Source organism: Sus scrofa, chromosome 14, assembly GCF_000003025.6.
Source record: "Sus scrofa isolate TJ Tabasco breed Duroc chromosome 14, Sscrofa11.1, whole genome shotgun sequence".
NCBI classification, from domain to species: Eukaryota; Metazoa; Chordata; class Mammalia; order Artiodactyla; family Suidae; genus Sus; species Sus scrofa.
In genome coordinates, this window is record NC_010456.5 from 66,275,577 (window position 1) to 66,291,316 (window position 15,740).

A 15,740-nucleotide genomic window follows, 5' to 3' on the forward strand; every position below is an offset into this window, starting at 1 on the left:
TTGAGTCTATACCACCACTAATTATACTTAATAAAGTCAATAAATAAAAATCCAGATTTTTAAATGATGCATTTTCCTCTTAATTTAAATATTCCTCACTTTAGAAAAAGATCGCATGGGATTTCACTATGTGGTGAACTTTGACAGTACATTTACGTACCTTACCAACAGCCTGGGAACCTCTGAAAATATATAAATCTTAAGAGTCCTTTTCTAAAACAAATAATCACCCTCTCAATCAAAATTATCAAATATTGGATTTTCCCGTAGTGTCTCAGTGGTTAGCAAATTTGACTAGACTCCATGAGGATGCAGGTTCAATCTCTGGCCTCGCTCAGTGGGTTAAGGATCTGGCATTGCCCTGAGCTCTGGTGTAGGCTGCAGACACAGCTGGGATCTGGCATTGCTGTGGCTGTGCCTGTAGCAGCAGGAGGCTACAGCTCCAATTAGACCCCTAGCCTGGGAACTTCCATATGTCGCGGATGTGGCACTAAAAAGACAAAAAAAAAAAAATTACCAAATATTAAGAACTGGTTCACTGTTCACAGATCTAGCAGTGGTTCTCTAACCTGGCTGACAATTAAGAATAACTTAAAGAGCATCTTAAAAATAAAAGTTCTGGGCTTCACACCAGTTCGTATGAATCAGAATCTCTTGGGTTTCACTTCCAAATCTTTATTTTTATAAAGCTCCCAGGGGCTTCTGATGAGTAAGCAAGTCCAGAATGACTGCTACTCTACTCCATTATACAAGTGAATAAACTGAGGACCTAAAAGGAAAGGGTCTCCTAAAGACGGACAACTTGTAAAGTAGGACCGTGGGCTGAAAAAACAATATTCTAACTCCTTATTTAATGCTTTTAACACCAATTTGAGCTGCTAGTTTTGGTAAAACGTTGATTAGGCTATCTATATCGGTTATTTACTACCCCCTAGAAACTTACTTATTCATCTGAAAACTGGGAATAATAATGTTTACCTCTTGAGATTGCTGTGAGGATTAGTATAATATTCATTAGATAACGGATGGGAACACAATGCCTGCCTTAGAGTGAACACTCATTAGATACGTTAGGAAGCCCACTTTAAAAAAAAAAAAATTATAAATAAAAAGCATTCCTTTTTTAACTAGAGAGACTTTACTGAACCACTCTAATTACAAAATGAACAAGAAACCAATGTTTAGCTTTGGAAATCCAAAAGGACTTTAAACTCAGGGTAAGGTTAAGTTCAAGAGCTTGCCTGATTCTCGCACAACACTTGTTTCTCACAGGATGCCTCAAAATAATCTCTGGATGAAGACCAGGAATCTGCATTTTTAAAACGCTCCCTCCTCCTCTAACCAGGTGCTTCTTAGGCAAACTAACGTTTGAGAACCATTAGTACAGGGACTCAGTGACCGCAGCAAATGGCCTCTCAAGTTCTAGCAAAAAAACTGCCGTGCTCTGTAATCAGAAAAGCAGCGTCATCAGACCCCAATGCAAACAACAGCTGGGGACGGCTGTGTAAAATAACTGTGCTGATTACCAGGAACAGCTCGACACTCTGATCTCCTAAGAAACTTGGAAAATCGCAAAAGTGCGGTTCCGTAATCCCGTGGCAGACAGAGCTGCCTGAGCGGCCACAAGGAGCTAAAGTTAACCCAACAGCCTCCTTCCCAGGGCTAAGGCCACAGGAAAGCGACCTTGGTTGATTGACCAGGCCCGGGCGGCGCCAGAAGGTTAACGACCCTCTTGCCCTGTTCCTTGAGGCGGCCAAGAGCCTTCACCACACAACAGGCCAGCTGCCGGAAGTGCGTCACCCCAACCTGCTGGGGAATGCTGGGAGATGTAGTGAACTGGCTACTTCTCTTATACCCCAACTTTTTCTTCAAACAGCAAACACCATGGAACCGTAATGAAGGTAGCTCTTAACACCAACAAATCTAATCCGTCCTTTTTCCAGCTGACAAAGAGAACTCTCTCAGAGCGCATGCGGAATATCAGACTACAAGTCCCAGGATGCTCTGCAAGGCACCAGGTCCGCCTGGCTACCGCCGTAGGTGCGGGCCGCATGAATGGAGCTTCGGGCGTAAGGCAAAGCCCAAGACCGTCTGCGCGGCCGGTACCTGCTCCCGGAGCGTGAGTGCTGGGTGTGGGCCGTGCGCGTGCGCGCTCAAAGGGGGCGCAAGGCGGGCGCGTCCGGCCGTTGCGGGCGTGTGGCTGCTGGGGTAGGCGGCTGTAGTGCCGCGCGCCCGACTGGCCGGGAGTTGCGGGGCCTTCTGCCTCGCGCGGAGCTGCGGGCAGCCGTGGCGGCCGCCGGGGACCGCAAGGGGCGAAGGAAAGCTGGGGGCGGAGGGGGCCGGCCTCGGCATGCGGAGGAACAGCAGAGCATGCCCCGAGACAACATGGCCTCCCTGATCCAACGGATCGCCCGCCAGGCATGCCTCACCTTCCGGGGCAGCGGGGGCGGCCGCAGCTCTTCCGATCGCGGCGCGGCGCCAGGCCCTGAGGCGCCTGTGCCGCAGGGCTTCCCGGAGAACCTGAGCAAGCTGAAGAGCCTGCTGACACAGGTCCGCGCAGAGGACCTGAACATCTCCCCGCGCAAGGCCACGCTGCAGCCGTTGCCACCCAACCTGCCGCCCGTCACCTATATGCACATCTACGAGACTGACGGCTTCAGCCTCGGCGTGTTCTTGCTTAAGAGCGGCACATCCATCCCGCTCCACGACCACCCTGGCATGCATGGCATGCTCAAGGTGCTCTATGGCACCGTGCGCATCAGCTGCATGGACAAGCTGGAGGCAGGCAGCGGGCAACGGCCGCGGGCCCCGCCACCAGAGCAGCAGTTCGAACCGCCGCTGCTGGCCCGGGAGCGGGACGCGGTGCGGCCGGGAGTGCTGCGCTCGCGGGCCGAGTACACTGAGGCCAGCGGTCCCTGCGTCCTCACGCCGCACCGGGACAACCTGCACCAGATCGACGCTGTGGATGGGCCTGCCGCCTTCTTGGATATCCTGGCCCCGCCCTACGACCCGGACGACGGCCGGGACTGTCACTATTACCGGGTGCTGGAGCCTGTCAGGGCCAAAGAGGCCTCCGACTCGGCCTGTGACCTGCCCCGAGAGGTGTGGCTTCTGGAGACCCCGCAGGCCGATGACTTTTGGTGCGAGGGGGAGCCCTATCCAGGTCCCAGGGTCTTCCCTTGAAGCCGCCGGCGCCCGGGAATGGTGGGCCGAAGACACGCCCTACTCAGATCTGGGCCTGGCTGGCTGCGACCACCATAAGGGCTCTCTTCCTACCCCCAGGCATGAGCGTTGGATCTACTGGAACTGGCTGTAGCCGCTTCCTCAGGAGCCTGGGGAAGCGCAGGCGACTGGACTGCAGCCACCCGGCACGGTTATGGGGGCGGGATAGGCGGGGAAGCTAGGTTGTTTCCTGGTTTCCCGGCTCTGTCACTGCCACCCGGGTTTTGAAGGGGGGCGGGGGGCAGGGGACTTATCTGCAGCGCTTCCATCCTAAAGCCATAATGAAAATTTTCTTTACCCCATCGTATACAAAATACACTAAATAGTTTTCTCCGCCCCCTCTTTGGGTAAATAGGGTTTGTGTTCCACTTACGTCCTTACACCCTTTTACTCCTTACTGTTACAGTTCTAACGTAATGACTGCATGACCCAGTGGTTTGAATTGTTTTTAGTTCAAGTCATGGGTAAAAACTAGGTTTAAAGAGATGAGCTACTATTTAAAGTGAGCTGTCCGGCGTAATTAATTCATTGTGAAAATTAAATCCGTTTTACTGGAGTTGGGGGATTAACCTCCAAAAATAACTATGCATATAGAGGTCAAGATTTATTTTCTTCCTCCCCTTGTCCAGTAACCACACCCGGTTTACTCCGGCAGCATCTACTAAGAAATTCAGCACCTTCATATCTCAGTGACAAATGATCACTTAGAGCTTATCTTCCCCATCAGTCTCCAGGTCTCTGAGTTGAGCAGATTCCTTGTTGCAGATTCACTTTTAATGCAAAAACTATATTATCCTCAAGTGACTTTTTTTTTTTTTGTCTTAATGTACTTTAAGAAGTATTAGGGTAATTCTCTATTTTCTAAACAGAAGATTCAGAGGAGCTGAATCTGTATGCTTCCAAACAACTGAATGTAAAACACCCGTAGCCAGCTGTTGAATTCTGTGCCCTTATTTACTTCCAGTATTTTCCTGCAAAAGTAGGGGAAAATGTTGATGACTGAGATTCTCTCAGGAGCTCGACAGAGGGCTGGTGGTTCTGACTGTGTTGTTGGTGGCAGTGTTCTCAGAATCCTTTCCCTCAAATAGCAGAGCCAGTGCTTGCTTCATCTATGGTGGATTTTCTGCAGAAAGAGAAAAGGCACAGATGATTAAAACTAGAGAATTAGCTCTACTGCTGGCCATTTTCAAGTACCAGAACTTGAGACGAAACAGTTCCCACTCCCAATTTCTTGAACTGTTGTGCTATTTGTGACTAGTTTTATTTTTGTCCTTTTAATAGGCTGAGCAGCTTTACCTTGTTTACAGTGTATTGACACCATTTGCTTCAGGCCATGGAGCACTCTTGTTTCTCCCTTTTTACTATTTATAGGATTCCTTTTTTCACAAAACTTTTAATAAAAACAAACTGTAGAAATAAACATTAAAATTTTCCCAGCTGTCGTCTAAGCCCTCTTGATTGACTTGCCCATGTGGCAATTGAGTTCTAATATCTCTAATAAAGGGAGATTTGCTATTGGTGGAAAGTGTTGACCCTGTAAGGAAGTGTATGTGCCTTTGCCTCTTTTTGCATACGGGGTTACAGAGGCCTAGAGTGAAGGAATATTTGTTCCCAAATTTAAAAATAGAATGAAAAGGCAAATTCTTAAAAATTTTATAAAAAAAAACAAAATGAAACATGCTATCCATTCTGTTTTAAAATTTGACATAGGCATAATACATTTCTTCCAGGTTTGCTAAAATTGTTTTATGGTAGTGTCATATTTTGGTGTGGTTTAATATATACCTTAGGGGCAGTTTGAGGCAGTTCCTCATGCCATTCAGTTTGAAATTAAATTTTCAATATGCGAATAATGGTTTTATTTTTAAAAAATTTAAAATTTTTCACAAAATGGGTTTTTTTCAAACCACAGTGATGAATGTGTGTGATTATCAATCACATATCTACCTGTTTGGAATTGCATTGTAGCAAAAAGTTGACTAACTTGTCACGATTGTTGATAGTGATGTATAATAATACAACCTGGAGTAAATTACCTACAAAAATTCATTCTGGCAGTAGGACAGTAATAAAGGAGGAATTGTTTTTCCAAACTTTATTGTGAAAAATTTTGAAGTCCTCACGTACAAGCAAATTGAATGAAAAAGACTAAGGTGCTTTTCAAAAGACTAACTGAAATCATCACAGGCCAAAACAGCAATATCTGTTTAATTTAGTTCAATAAGAACAGTGAATCTTTTTGTTCACTAACGAGTTCTGAGTCAATTAGTGGTAAAAACAAAATTAACTTGTTTTAGTGAGCCACTGTTATTACAAAGACAAAACGTGGTGCAGAAAATCTTTGCACCTTTCTGCATAAACTGTTAGACATGACTTTGCTGCTGTTGTGTTTCCAGATATTCCTGCAATATGGGTGACAACTGTGGGAAAAGATTGTCTTCTCCTACGGAGACTAGTGAGCACAATGATACTAACCACTTAACTTTGCTGTTGAGTAACAAATGCAATAATTGCCTCTCATGGTGAAAAGTTGTCTAATACTCCTAAAGTTTTTTAATTCTCTGGGTTATATCACTGGAGAGTATTGTGTATCTACCTACTATTTTAATGGGAATTGATTTTTTATTAAGCCTGATTTACATGGATTGAGTTTATACCACTGCTGTTTATCAATGAAAAACGGTGAAAGTAATGTGCGTTTGTCAGCAGGAATGGGTTTTCTGGCCTCTTAACCCTAACAGCCCTTAACTTCTTCCCAAATGCACACCTTTTATTACTTCTTCTGCATTGTCGCCTTGTAGGTGCCTTTCTGTAGGCATCTCAGGAGGACTCTCATCACTCATCTATTACAAATGACTTGGAATCTTGTGCTCTAGCTCTACTGCTCAAGGAAGAAGCAATATATCTTTAATTCAGGGCTCTGCCCATTGCTATTCAACTCTAACCTGAGAGCAGTGCCACTCCTGTAACTCCAGTGTTCTGAATTCAGGACTTCAGGTTTCAAACAGAAACTGACCATTGATCATAACCCTGCAATGTGTGTCAAAGAAGGAAATCATTTGTTGAGTTCCATATAGTTGCTGAATCTTCTGATCCAGGGATATTTACATTTCTGGATTAAAATCAGTGTACTTATGGAAAATAAAGGAATGTTTGAAATTGTGTAGAGGTAATCTTATTTGATTATTGGAAAATGGAAAAGGAAAATATTAAGATATATTTAATTACTGTTAAAGATTCGCAATCTATATGATAAGATTATGTTGTGCTAAAAACTGGGGGCCTTCTGGAGATTCTAAAGTCCAAGTAATAATATAAACTTAAAATTAATAGTTTATTTCCTTGAGAGTGATCTTCAGAACAGCCTCATTGAAAACACATCTGAAATTATTTCACATGTAATCATATTATTTTGCTGCAACAACAAAACAAGTTCCTTTAAATTTATCCTAGGGAAATAAAGCTAATGCAAGAAAACAAAAATACTTTCATCCATGTAGGATAGAATCTGGACTTCAATATTTTCTTGTCTTTCCTTTTTCTATAAAATGTGTTTAATTGTAGTTTGTGATGATACCATTCTTCCCCCCCCCAAAAAAAAAATTGTATTGGACTGTTAAAAATCACTGCAGCCATTTTCAATAAATACCAAACAGTTTGCCCAAATTTTAGGATATTGAAATTAAATAGCCTGGTTTATGAATAATTGGAAAACTTATTTAGAATTGATAAACCATTTTTTAATATGCACTGAACCATCTCAAACGTATTGTGACCTTTAAGGAATTACTCTCCAGAATTTTATTAAAATAAGAATTCCCAGTAACAGCTGAAACATCAATAATATGTAATAAAGCAGATTGGCTAAAAGAAAGCAGACTTAGCTTTATATGCTTTATGTCTTGAACAAAGTAAAAAAATGAGACACTTGTGATAAGCACCCCGAATATTTCAAGCAGAAAATAAAATCTGACCTAACATGTTGCAATCAAGGAGAAAACCCACAAGGTTGGCTCTGCAAAAAACACCAGTGTATTCTTATGGTTTGTGTGTTCTACCACTTCACCAAGCCCACATCAAGGTGAGAGTGATTATGTAACTGATTTGACTATCATCAAAATGTATTTCATATTATCCTTTTTAAGATTTTTTTTTCCCTTATCTGTAGCATGTGGAAGTTTGTGGGCCAGGAATTGAACCTGCAGCTACCTGAGCTGCTGTAGTGACGATGCTGGATCCTTATCCCACTGTCCCACATGGAACTCCTCATCTTATCCTTTTTTAAAAAGAGAGACTTTTTAGTCTGTTGCTTTGTAAATAGTTATCTTGATTGAAGATGCTCTGAAATTGAAATTTGGTGAGGCAATTATAGAGCACATAAAACTTAGGTGCACTGTATTTTAATGACATTTTGGTAGGGTAGTATCATTAAAACATAATTATCGAAATGTGGCATTGTTTTATGCATGTTCCTTTAACAAAATTGGCCAATTAAGGATGATAATATGCTGACAAGCTAGGGAATATGAATCTAATAGAATAATACCCATCACTCGAACAATCTGACACCGGAGTTTAGAAACTTCTATTAAGTAGTTAAAGAAAGAGGTATTGTGCATTCTTGAAAAGGATGGAGAGTAATAAGAGGCTTAGTTACTGTCTTAAGCTAGATTTCAAATTCTAGTGCTGTTAAGGGCAAAAAGTAGTTGCCAGAAGTGACTGTCACTGTCTGCTGTTCGAAGATACAGGTCATCTATCACTGGCCACGTAACAGTGGCAAAGGACAAACAGGTGACAGGATTTTCAGATGGTGTAGCTCAACAGTGGGTGCTTCAACATGTTACACTTGTGTAAGGATCCAGAAGCAGTGAATGCAAGTAATTCTTAGGCCCAATTTTATAGTAAAAGTAACTTCTCAAGGACAGTCTGCCTTGTACGGTAAGTAGATAACTATTTTGAGGGGGCATGGATTTATATTTTAAAATCACTACAAAAGGCTTGCAGTAAAATAACGCCGATAGAGTATTTTTTTGCAAACCATTATCTAGTGCCATGGAGGACCATAATTGCCTGTTTGATTCAGACTGTCTTTGAGATTTTTTCTTAAGGCTAGTATACATCTAAGCTAGAAAGCTGGGTATTTTGATAGACCCACCAAATATATGGCAGAATAATGATCCTTCCCAAAAGGCGTAATTGGAGAGACAAGGCTGGAGAGAAATGAGTCTGGGGGTAATTCCTTTGGCACCCCATTAATGCTGTCATTGGCAGTGTCTGAGGGCATTTTTGATCTGAAGAGGCGATAACACTTTTCAAAAAGTTTTCTGTGGTCATGAGACTAATCCTGGAACCTGAAAGTCATTTCCAGCTTGACCACGCCACCACACTTTCCACAAAGCCACATCTCGTCTTGAGTTCCTGGCCCTGGTCAGGGTTCTGAAAGCAGCCGCAAATGTATAGTCTCCGAGTGGGCACTTGTTTGTAAGTATTTATTTTCCAGAGCCCACTCAGGAGTTGAGAGAAGCTATAGGCTGTTACAAAGGACGGAACAATGAGTCAAAACAACGCCTCCCCACTTTTACACTAATGCATTGGGGAAATCCCCAGAACGCTAGTGTTTGATTATGAATGGAGATTGCTTTGGGGCAAGAGGACTGGTGTTGAAAGGCTAGCAAAGAAAACTTGGGAGATCCTGGCTTGGTCAAAGAACTAAAATCCACTGGGTACTGTTGAAGTCCCACCCAGTAAATCTTTCATAAATAATTTCTGCAGCAAGAATATTGTTGAAAAGTATTTATTTACACTATAGTCATAAACCATTCTTTATCTGAACTTTAGTTAGTGGTTTTGTGTTAGAATAAATCATTTAGATTTCCACAACTATTAAAAGCTAATAACCAAACAAGTCAGCTCCAGTAAGTATTTACATTCCTATCTGCAATTCAACTACAAAGGTAACACTTTTAAGTCACAAAACAGAGCATACAAAAATATATTTTCTAAAAAAAAAAAATCCAAATATTAATAGGCAGAAATGTACAGCCATACTAAACCCAGGGAGTGATTTTTTTCATAGTAAGGCAACCCATTTACATGCAGACCTGTAACATTGTCTACATCACACAAGGCACCAAGGACACTTCCAACACAATTGCATGCATCCTAGTTTCAGAGAATATATGTACATCCCTCTTTAAATAAGTTAAGCTCTGACTCAATTCAAGAGATCATAAATGCTTTACTTTTTTTCCCAAAGGTTCAGAACTTGGAGAACAGTGCACATCAAAAATACACGAAATCTAAATGGATATACACTGAAAAAATAGTCTTTTACGTTTCTCAAACAACTCAAAAAGGAGCAGATATTGCTATGTCCCTCCCCTCACATTGCACTTCTGTTCTCTGAGTTTATAATACATATTGCTTAAAGGGTTGAGATGACTAGATAAGCTTTAATTCACTGTTCTAGGGCCACAGAATGCAGCATAAAGGCCATGCTTCACCCACTGTACAGCATCCCTCAAATCAGTCCCAAGCCATAAAGTGCATATCAGTTTTGCTTCTGTCTCTTTGCTGTCCCCACCTGAAGGGATCAGCATCTCCCAACCTACTGTAGAAAAAGTCTCATCAATGCTGTCATCCAGAGTCAAAAACCTATAACCAGTCAAAATAAGGGAGGGGGGGAGCAAAACTTTGTCAAACAACCCTTTAAAGTAGGGTCAGGCCTCAGCCCTCTAGGCCAAGGCCCTCCACCCAACCTCCTTTTGAGCCTCCCCATTACCTTGGGGTGACAGTCAACTCACCTAAGAGAGACTAAGGTGGGCTAAGTTTTAGGAAGGTCCTGCTTCTAAGTGGAAATGGGGGTTGGGGCAGTGCTAGGCTCCACCAAGGCCCTTTGCCCAACAAAACGAAGGAAGGGCAGGAATGGGTGGTAGTGTTTGTCGTGCAGCTCGAGTGGACAAAGGGCCTCTGGGGCCTCAAGGAGCTCCTGTGTCAGCCTGAGTCTCATTTCAAGGTGTCCGGGTCCGAGATGAGCAAGGGCCGAGGGACCCTCCACCAATAGTGCTGCTGTTGCTGCTGCACAGGGGCCCCCCAGGTTGTGCGCCACCAGTGCAGGAGGCGGTAGAGGCAGCCGGCACTGATGAGGATGGGGCACTGCTCTTGCGTTCCTTCTGTCTCAGGTGGATCTTGGTGTGGCGCTTCCTCTCATCACTCCGGGCAAACTTGCGGCCACAGTAATCACAAGCGAAGGGCTTCTCACCAGTGTGGGTGCGGATGTGGGTAGTAAGGTGATCGCTGCGGCTGAAGTTGCGCATGCAGATCCGACACTGGAAGGGCTTATGCCCTGTGTGGATTCGGATGTGCCTTGTGAGCTCATCTGAGCGGGAGAAGCGACGGTCACAGCCTTCTGCTGGGCAAGGGTAGGGCCTTTCATGCACTGGGGTCTTGCTAGGTCTGTTGGGGTACTTTCGAGGCCTCAGAATGGGCCGAAGTGGCAGATGATGTGGGTTATAGGCGGCAGCAGCAGCCGCTGCCGAGCTGCCAGGTAGCCGTGGTCCCTCGCTGCCTCCACTGGCCCCTGGCCCTGTGGTCCCAGCACTGGGCCCCCCCAGGGTAAAGTTTCGGATGGTGGAGAGTGGAGTGAGTGGAGGGGGGACTCGCAGGGAGTCCAGGGGGCAGGGGAAGGGCTTGCGGTCTGGGCCAGCTGTACCATGTAGGTCTCTCTGGCACTGCGATGGGAAAAATCCAGGATAGTCTGGGATCATGGGGAAGAGACCTGGGTCCGTGGCTGGCTTGGGGGACGGGTAGGATGGAGGTGGTGGGTAGGCCAGAGAGGAGGAGGTGGAGGTGGTGGCTGCTGAAAGGAACGCCGAGGGGTCCTGGTAGAGGTCTCCTGCACAGCCAGAATAAGGAGGAGGCGGCGGTGGAGAGTAGAGGTGGTCCAAGTCAGGCTGGGTCTGGGACATGGTGCACACACCCAAGGGTCCAGTGGCCAGTGGGTTGGGAGAAGCTGAGGTCACGTTGGATGAGGCCGTGGTGGATGCTGGGGAGGTGACCCCTTGCAGGATACCTGCACTCACAATGTTGATGATGCCTTCTGGGTAGCAGCTGGCACCAGGGTACTGGGGGTCAATGGAGAACTTGCCCATGTAAGTGAAGGTCTGGTTTCGGGGTGCAGAGACAGGAGCAAAGCTGCTGGGATATGGGAGATCCAAGGACCTCTTCTCTCCAGTCATGTCAATGTTGATCATGCCATCTGGGGAGGGGAAAGGAAGAAGGGAGGTGGAGCAATAAGAATTCAGCCAAGAATCCCTTCTCACCCTCCTCTCGTGAGTCCAACCCTAAGGCCCAGGATCCTAGCCCTTTAGAGCTGGGACAGTGTCCAACAGGTGAGGACATGGTGACCAAAAGACAGAGGCTAGCCCAAGATCCTACTGTGGCAGCCAGTGACAGTTTGGGACTCAAACTTCCCCCAGAAAAGCAAAATGAGCTACACCCAACCCCCACATACAGCCATCTGTGGCTCTACTCCCCAGTAAAAACACCCAATAATAGCAACAACAATATTAAAATTTCCCCATCTGCCTGGAACTTCTCTCCCTCTCCTTTGCCTGGGGGTCCACGGCAGACATCACCCTGGAGACTGATCCCAGCCAGTGCTGCAAAGGTGTCAGCCGGAGAGGTGAAGCAAAGAAGGGGGTCAATGATTTCCCGGCTGCTCCCAGTTCCAGATGCCTGCCTTCCTTCCCTCCCTCTCCCGCTGCGCTTCAGCTGAAGGCTGCTGGAGGGAATCTGGCTCTGTGGTGGAAGTCTCTAGGTTTCTCTTCCCTCCCAACCTTTTCGGTCTTGCCCGACATCCGCGCGTCCTCGCCTCAGCCCAAAGACAGTGGCAGGCTTTGAGGAAGGCGTGGGGTCTGCGAGGGTTGCGGGAGACCACTTTCCACCGCACTGCCAAGGAAACTTGGGGCGCCGATGCCCTGCGGGCCTCCCTCCGCAGCCAGGGAGGCCGCTTCCCGCGGATGCCCTCCCTCCACCTCCTCCTTCCCGCCTCGCCAATCCCGTCTCAACTTCACTGGCGGCGCGCAGGTGGGGGCGCTCCTTCAGGCTGCAGGGGGAGTGAGTCGCGGGGTCCCCTTTGCCCAGGAGGGAGCGGCAGATGCTTTTCTCTGGCGCTTCGCCGCCGCTTGGCTCTCCAGACGCTCAGCTTTCCTCCAGAGCCCCAAACTTTCTCGTCACTTTGCCCCTACCCCGGGAGAGGGGAGGACGGCGTGCAGCCGGCAGAAAGGCCCACACAGGCGCCGAAGCCTGGCGGGGCACCTCTCCTACTTTCATCCCTGCGTCCCCCGGGAGCTGGGAGCACCACGGCTCACGCCCGCCCGCTCGCTGGCAACCTGGTGCATCTGCCCGCGCGCCCAGTTTTAACGCCCTTCCCCGCTCCCGCGGGCTCCTCCTGCACCCCCGTCCAATTCCTCAAAGTCAGTTCAGTCAACACCGTCCACCTCGTGCCCCAACCCTCTCCTCCAAGTTCAACACACGCACCAAAACCCACCAACTTCGAGCTGCTTGGGTCCAGGCCCGAGGAGGGGGCACGCGCTTACCTCCGGCCACTCCGTTCATCTGGTCAAAGGGGCTTCCCAGTTCGGCATTGGGAAAGATGGTCACCGACGTGGCGGCGAGGTCCTCCACCGGATAGATGTTGTCAGACAGCTGGTGCACAAAACCACTGAGAGTTACTGGGATTTTGTCTACGGCCTTGGCGGTCATCATTTGCTCCTCGCACAACCTGGAGACCCAACTCCCTGGCTACCTGGAGTGTCAGAGAAGCCGTTTTGGAGAGGGATTGGACTGAGCCTAGGCTGGTATCTCCTTTTGCCCTCCACACTTAAAGCAACTATCCCCCCTCAAAAAAAAAAAAAAATCAACAAAAATAAAACTAGCAAACAAGTTGCTGGGTTTTTTTAAAGAAGAAAAATGGCTATTTGCCACTGACTCTCTCCTGTGTTCCGGCTGGGAAGCCAGGAGTTGCTGGTGTAGTGTTATTATAACAGTCAGTGTGTCCCCCTCGCCGAGCTATTAATCAATTGCTGCTCTCTGGGTTAGACGGAAAGTGTTGCTCTAAGTATTTATGGGCAGGCCCTCAATGCCCGTGACGTCACTGCCCATATATGGACTGAGGAACAGGGCTGGGCCAGGCAGCTTTTGCCGTCACATGGCCAATTTGCATAGGGGCTCGGCTGCGCGGGCTCCTGCGGGCTCGCGACTCCCGGCTCGCAGCCCGGGAGGATCCGCAGGGGTCTGGGGAACACGGCCCAAGCCGAAGCCCGGGTCCAGAGCGCTGGGCAAGGCAGGGATGGGGTGCACCACCGGTCGGGCTCAGGTCATTGTGCGAGAACGAGCGGGTCCGGGCTGTGGCGCAGCCTCCCGGGCGGGGAGGAATTCCGGTTCTCCGGGACTTTCCAAAAAAGGCGAAGATCCGGTGCCGGCAGCTCCGCCTCCCCAGCCCTTGTTTGGGAGCCATTCCGGAAAATTAAACTTCGGAAAGAAACCGAGCGGAGCCGAGACACTACAGTCAAACCCCTACTCACTTTCTTGGCAGCTCAAAACCGCAAGCAAAAGGAGGCAGCGAAGAAAAAAAAAAAAAAAAAAAAAAAGGCTGCATGCATTCACGGAAGCTGACTGCTTTTTTCTGAATTACTTGGTGGAAAGAAGTGGCTGGTGATAAGAGTGAATGCGGTATTGCTTTTTTGGAAAGTCTGTTCTATTTATACAGGAGCGAAAACGGAACAGGTTTGGGGTTGTTTGTTTGTTTAAGTATTTTGGGCACCTTGAGGCGGGGGGAGGGTAGACCCTAGGAGAAGCAAATAACTGCGGGGAGCTTCGAAAGAAATCCTCAACCGGCGACACCCCCCCTCCCTTTTTTTCTGCCCGCGCGCTCCCCGCCCCCCTTCAGCTGCTACGCGGACCGGGCGCCCTTCCCGGCTTGTCTGGGCGGTCTGCTGTGTGGGGGCGTCCAGATGGAGGCTTGGACACTCACCCTGCCCCGACACACACACACAAACACACACACTCGTACACTCACACACGCTCCACTTCCGCCACACACAGTCCTGCCCCCGCCGCCTTCTTCACACATCCACTCGCACACCTTACGCTACACACCTCCCTACTGACAGCGCGCCCGTGCACCCGCCTCGCCAATGGAGTGTCCAGTCGGCAGAGTAGGCACCCGGGTTTGCTGGACAAGATGCCCTGCGGAGACACCCAGCCTCACCTTCAGTGCCTGTACCGGCTGTCACCGCAGTCTCCCTACCCCCCCCCCCCCCGAAAGCCTACGCTCCGGAGGTGTGCTCTACCTGCACCTGAGCCCTACTCCAAAACACACACGTGAGGAATATTCTTCCTTTCCCTGTTCAACAGTTATTTTAGGGAGCCCAGCGAGGTCCAGAGTAGCAGCAAATGGTGACTCTAACGCCAGTTTCGAGTCGCCATCACCCTACACGCTTTCCCCTGTAAAATAAACTGACTTCGATGGGAACCTTTCTGCTTAGTTTCCAAAGCACCCAAAGCAATTTTTAAAAACTTTTCAGGGGTCCAGATAGCGACGGGTTCTGGCTGGCTGCACACACCACTCCCACCCCCAGGCGCATCCCGACCCACGCCGGGAGCGCTCCAGGTCTGGCCAGGGTCCCAAAGGAGGTTAGTCCCAGTTGCTCAAGCCTGGTGAGCAGCCGCCTGCCAGACCCTTTCCCGCCTCAAAGCAGCCAAGGCCTGGGATAGAGCGCCAGGCAACCTCTAGGTCCCGGCCCTGCCCTTCCCCACCGCCAGCCAGGATGGTCCTAGCCTCGTGGGGGCCTGGGAGGCCGAGAACCACGGCGCCACGCCGTGGAAGAAGCGAGGCGCTGCAGGCGGCTCCTCCAGCCGCTCACCTGCCGCGGCCGCCGCCGCTGCGAGCCCACTCCCTCCCGGTCCTGTGCGCCGAAGTCAGGACCGGGGCGGCGGTGAGCGGCATCTGCTCCTCCTCCCGAGTGTCGCTTCTCCCCCTTGCCCACAGCGAAATTGGTTCTCCCGGGGCCGGCCATCTTCCTGACTTCAAACGCACAGAGAAAATTTAGGAAAGTTTCTCGCTTGCACTGCGGGCTCTTTTCCAATTGGAAATAAAAATAAAAGGGGAAAGGAAGAAAATCGCAGGAAGATTAGCACCCTTGTTGGTACCCCACCCTCGGCAAAAACTTGAAAAGTCCCGTTACTAAAAAAAGAAAAGAAAGCTGCGCTCTTACCACGTGCGCCAGCCCGCTCCGCCTGCGCTCCGGCAGGTCCCGCGGCCCCCGTGATGACCACCGGCAAGACGACGCCTCGGAGGGTAGCCCGACTCGCATCTCCAGCCCTGAGTCCGAAAGAAGGGGGGTACCGAATTATGCAAATATGGGTTGTGTCAGCGGGGCTCGGGTTACGGCCCCCGGGCTTGGCCCCCGCCGGCCTCCGAGGTTAGGTACCCACCGGCAGCAAGGGCGGGCGCG

General features: G+C 48.6%; 2 protein-coding genes across 3 annotated transcripts; one reads left to right on the plus strand and one right to left on the minus strand.

Moving 5' to 3' along the window:
• Nucleotides 1,648–6,388, plus strand: ADO (2-aminoethanethiol dioxygenase). The gene has a single exon (XM_005671024.3). The coding sequence runs from the start codon at nt 2,371–2,373 to the stop codon at nt 3,181–3,183; it is 813 nt and encodes a 270-aa protein (XP_005671081.1). The 5' UTR covers nt 1,648–2,370; the 3' UTR covers nt 3,184–6,388.
• On the minus strand, nt 5,089–15,732 carry EGR2 (early growth response 2). Of its 2 annotated transcripts, XM_013983286.2 has the most exons (3): nt 15,501–15,732; nt 12,822–12,930; nt 5,089–11,479 (listed from the first exon to the last, which is right to left on the minus strand). In XM_013983286.2, the coding sequence occupies exons 1-3, from the start codon at nt 15,597–15,599 to the stop codon at nt 10,233–10,235; spliced, it is 1,455 nt and encodes a 484-aa protein (XP_013838740.1). In that variant the 5' UTR covers nt 15,600–15,732; the 3' UTR covers nt 5,089–10,232. The 2 variants fall into 2 exon arrangements, with proteins under 2 accessions (XP_013838740.1, NP_001090957.1); NM_001097488.1 differs by lacking the exon at nt 15,501–15,732 and having other exon boundaries at nt 10,233–11,479; nt 12,822–13,074.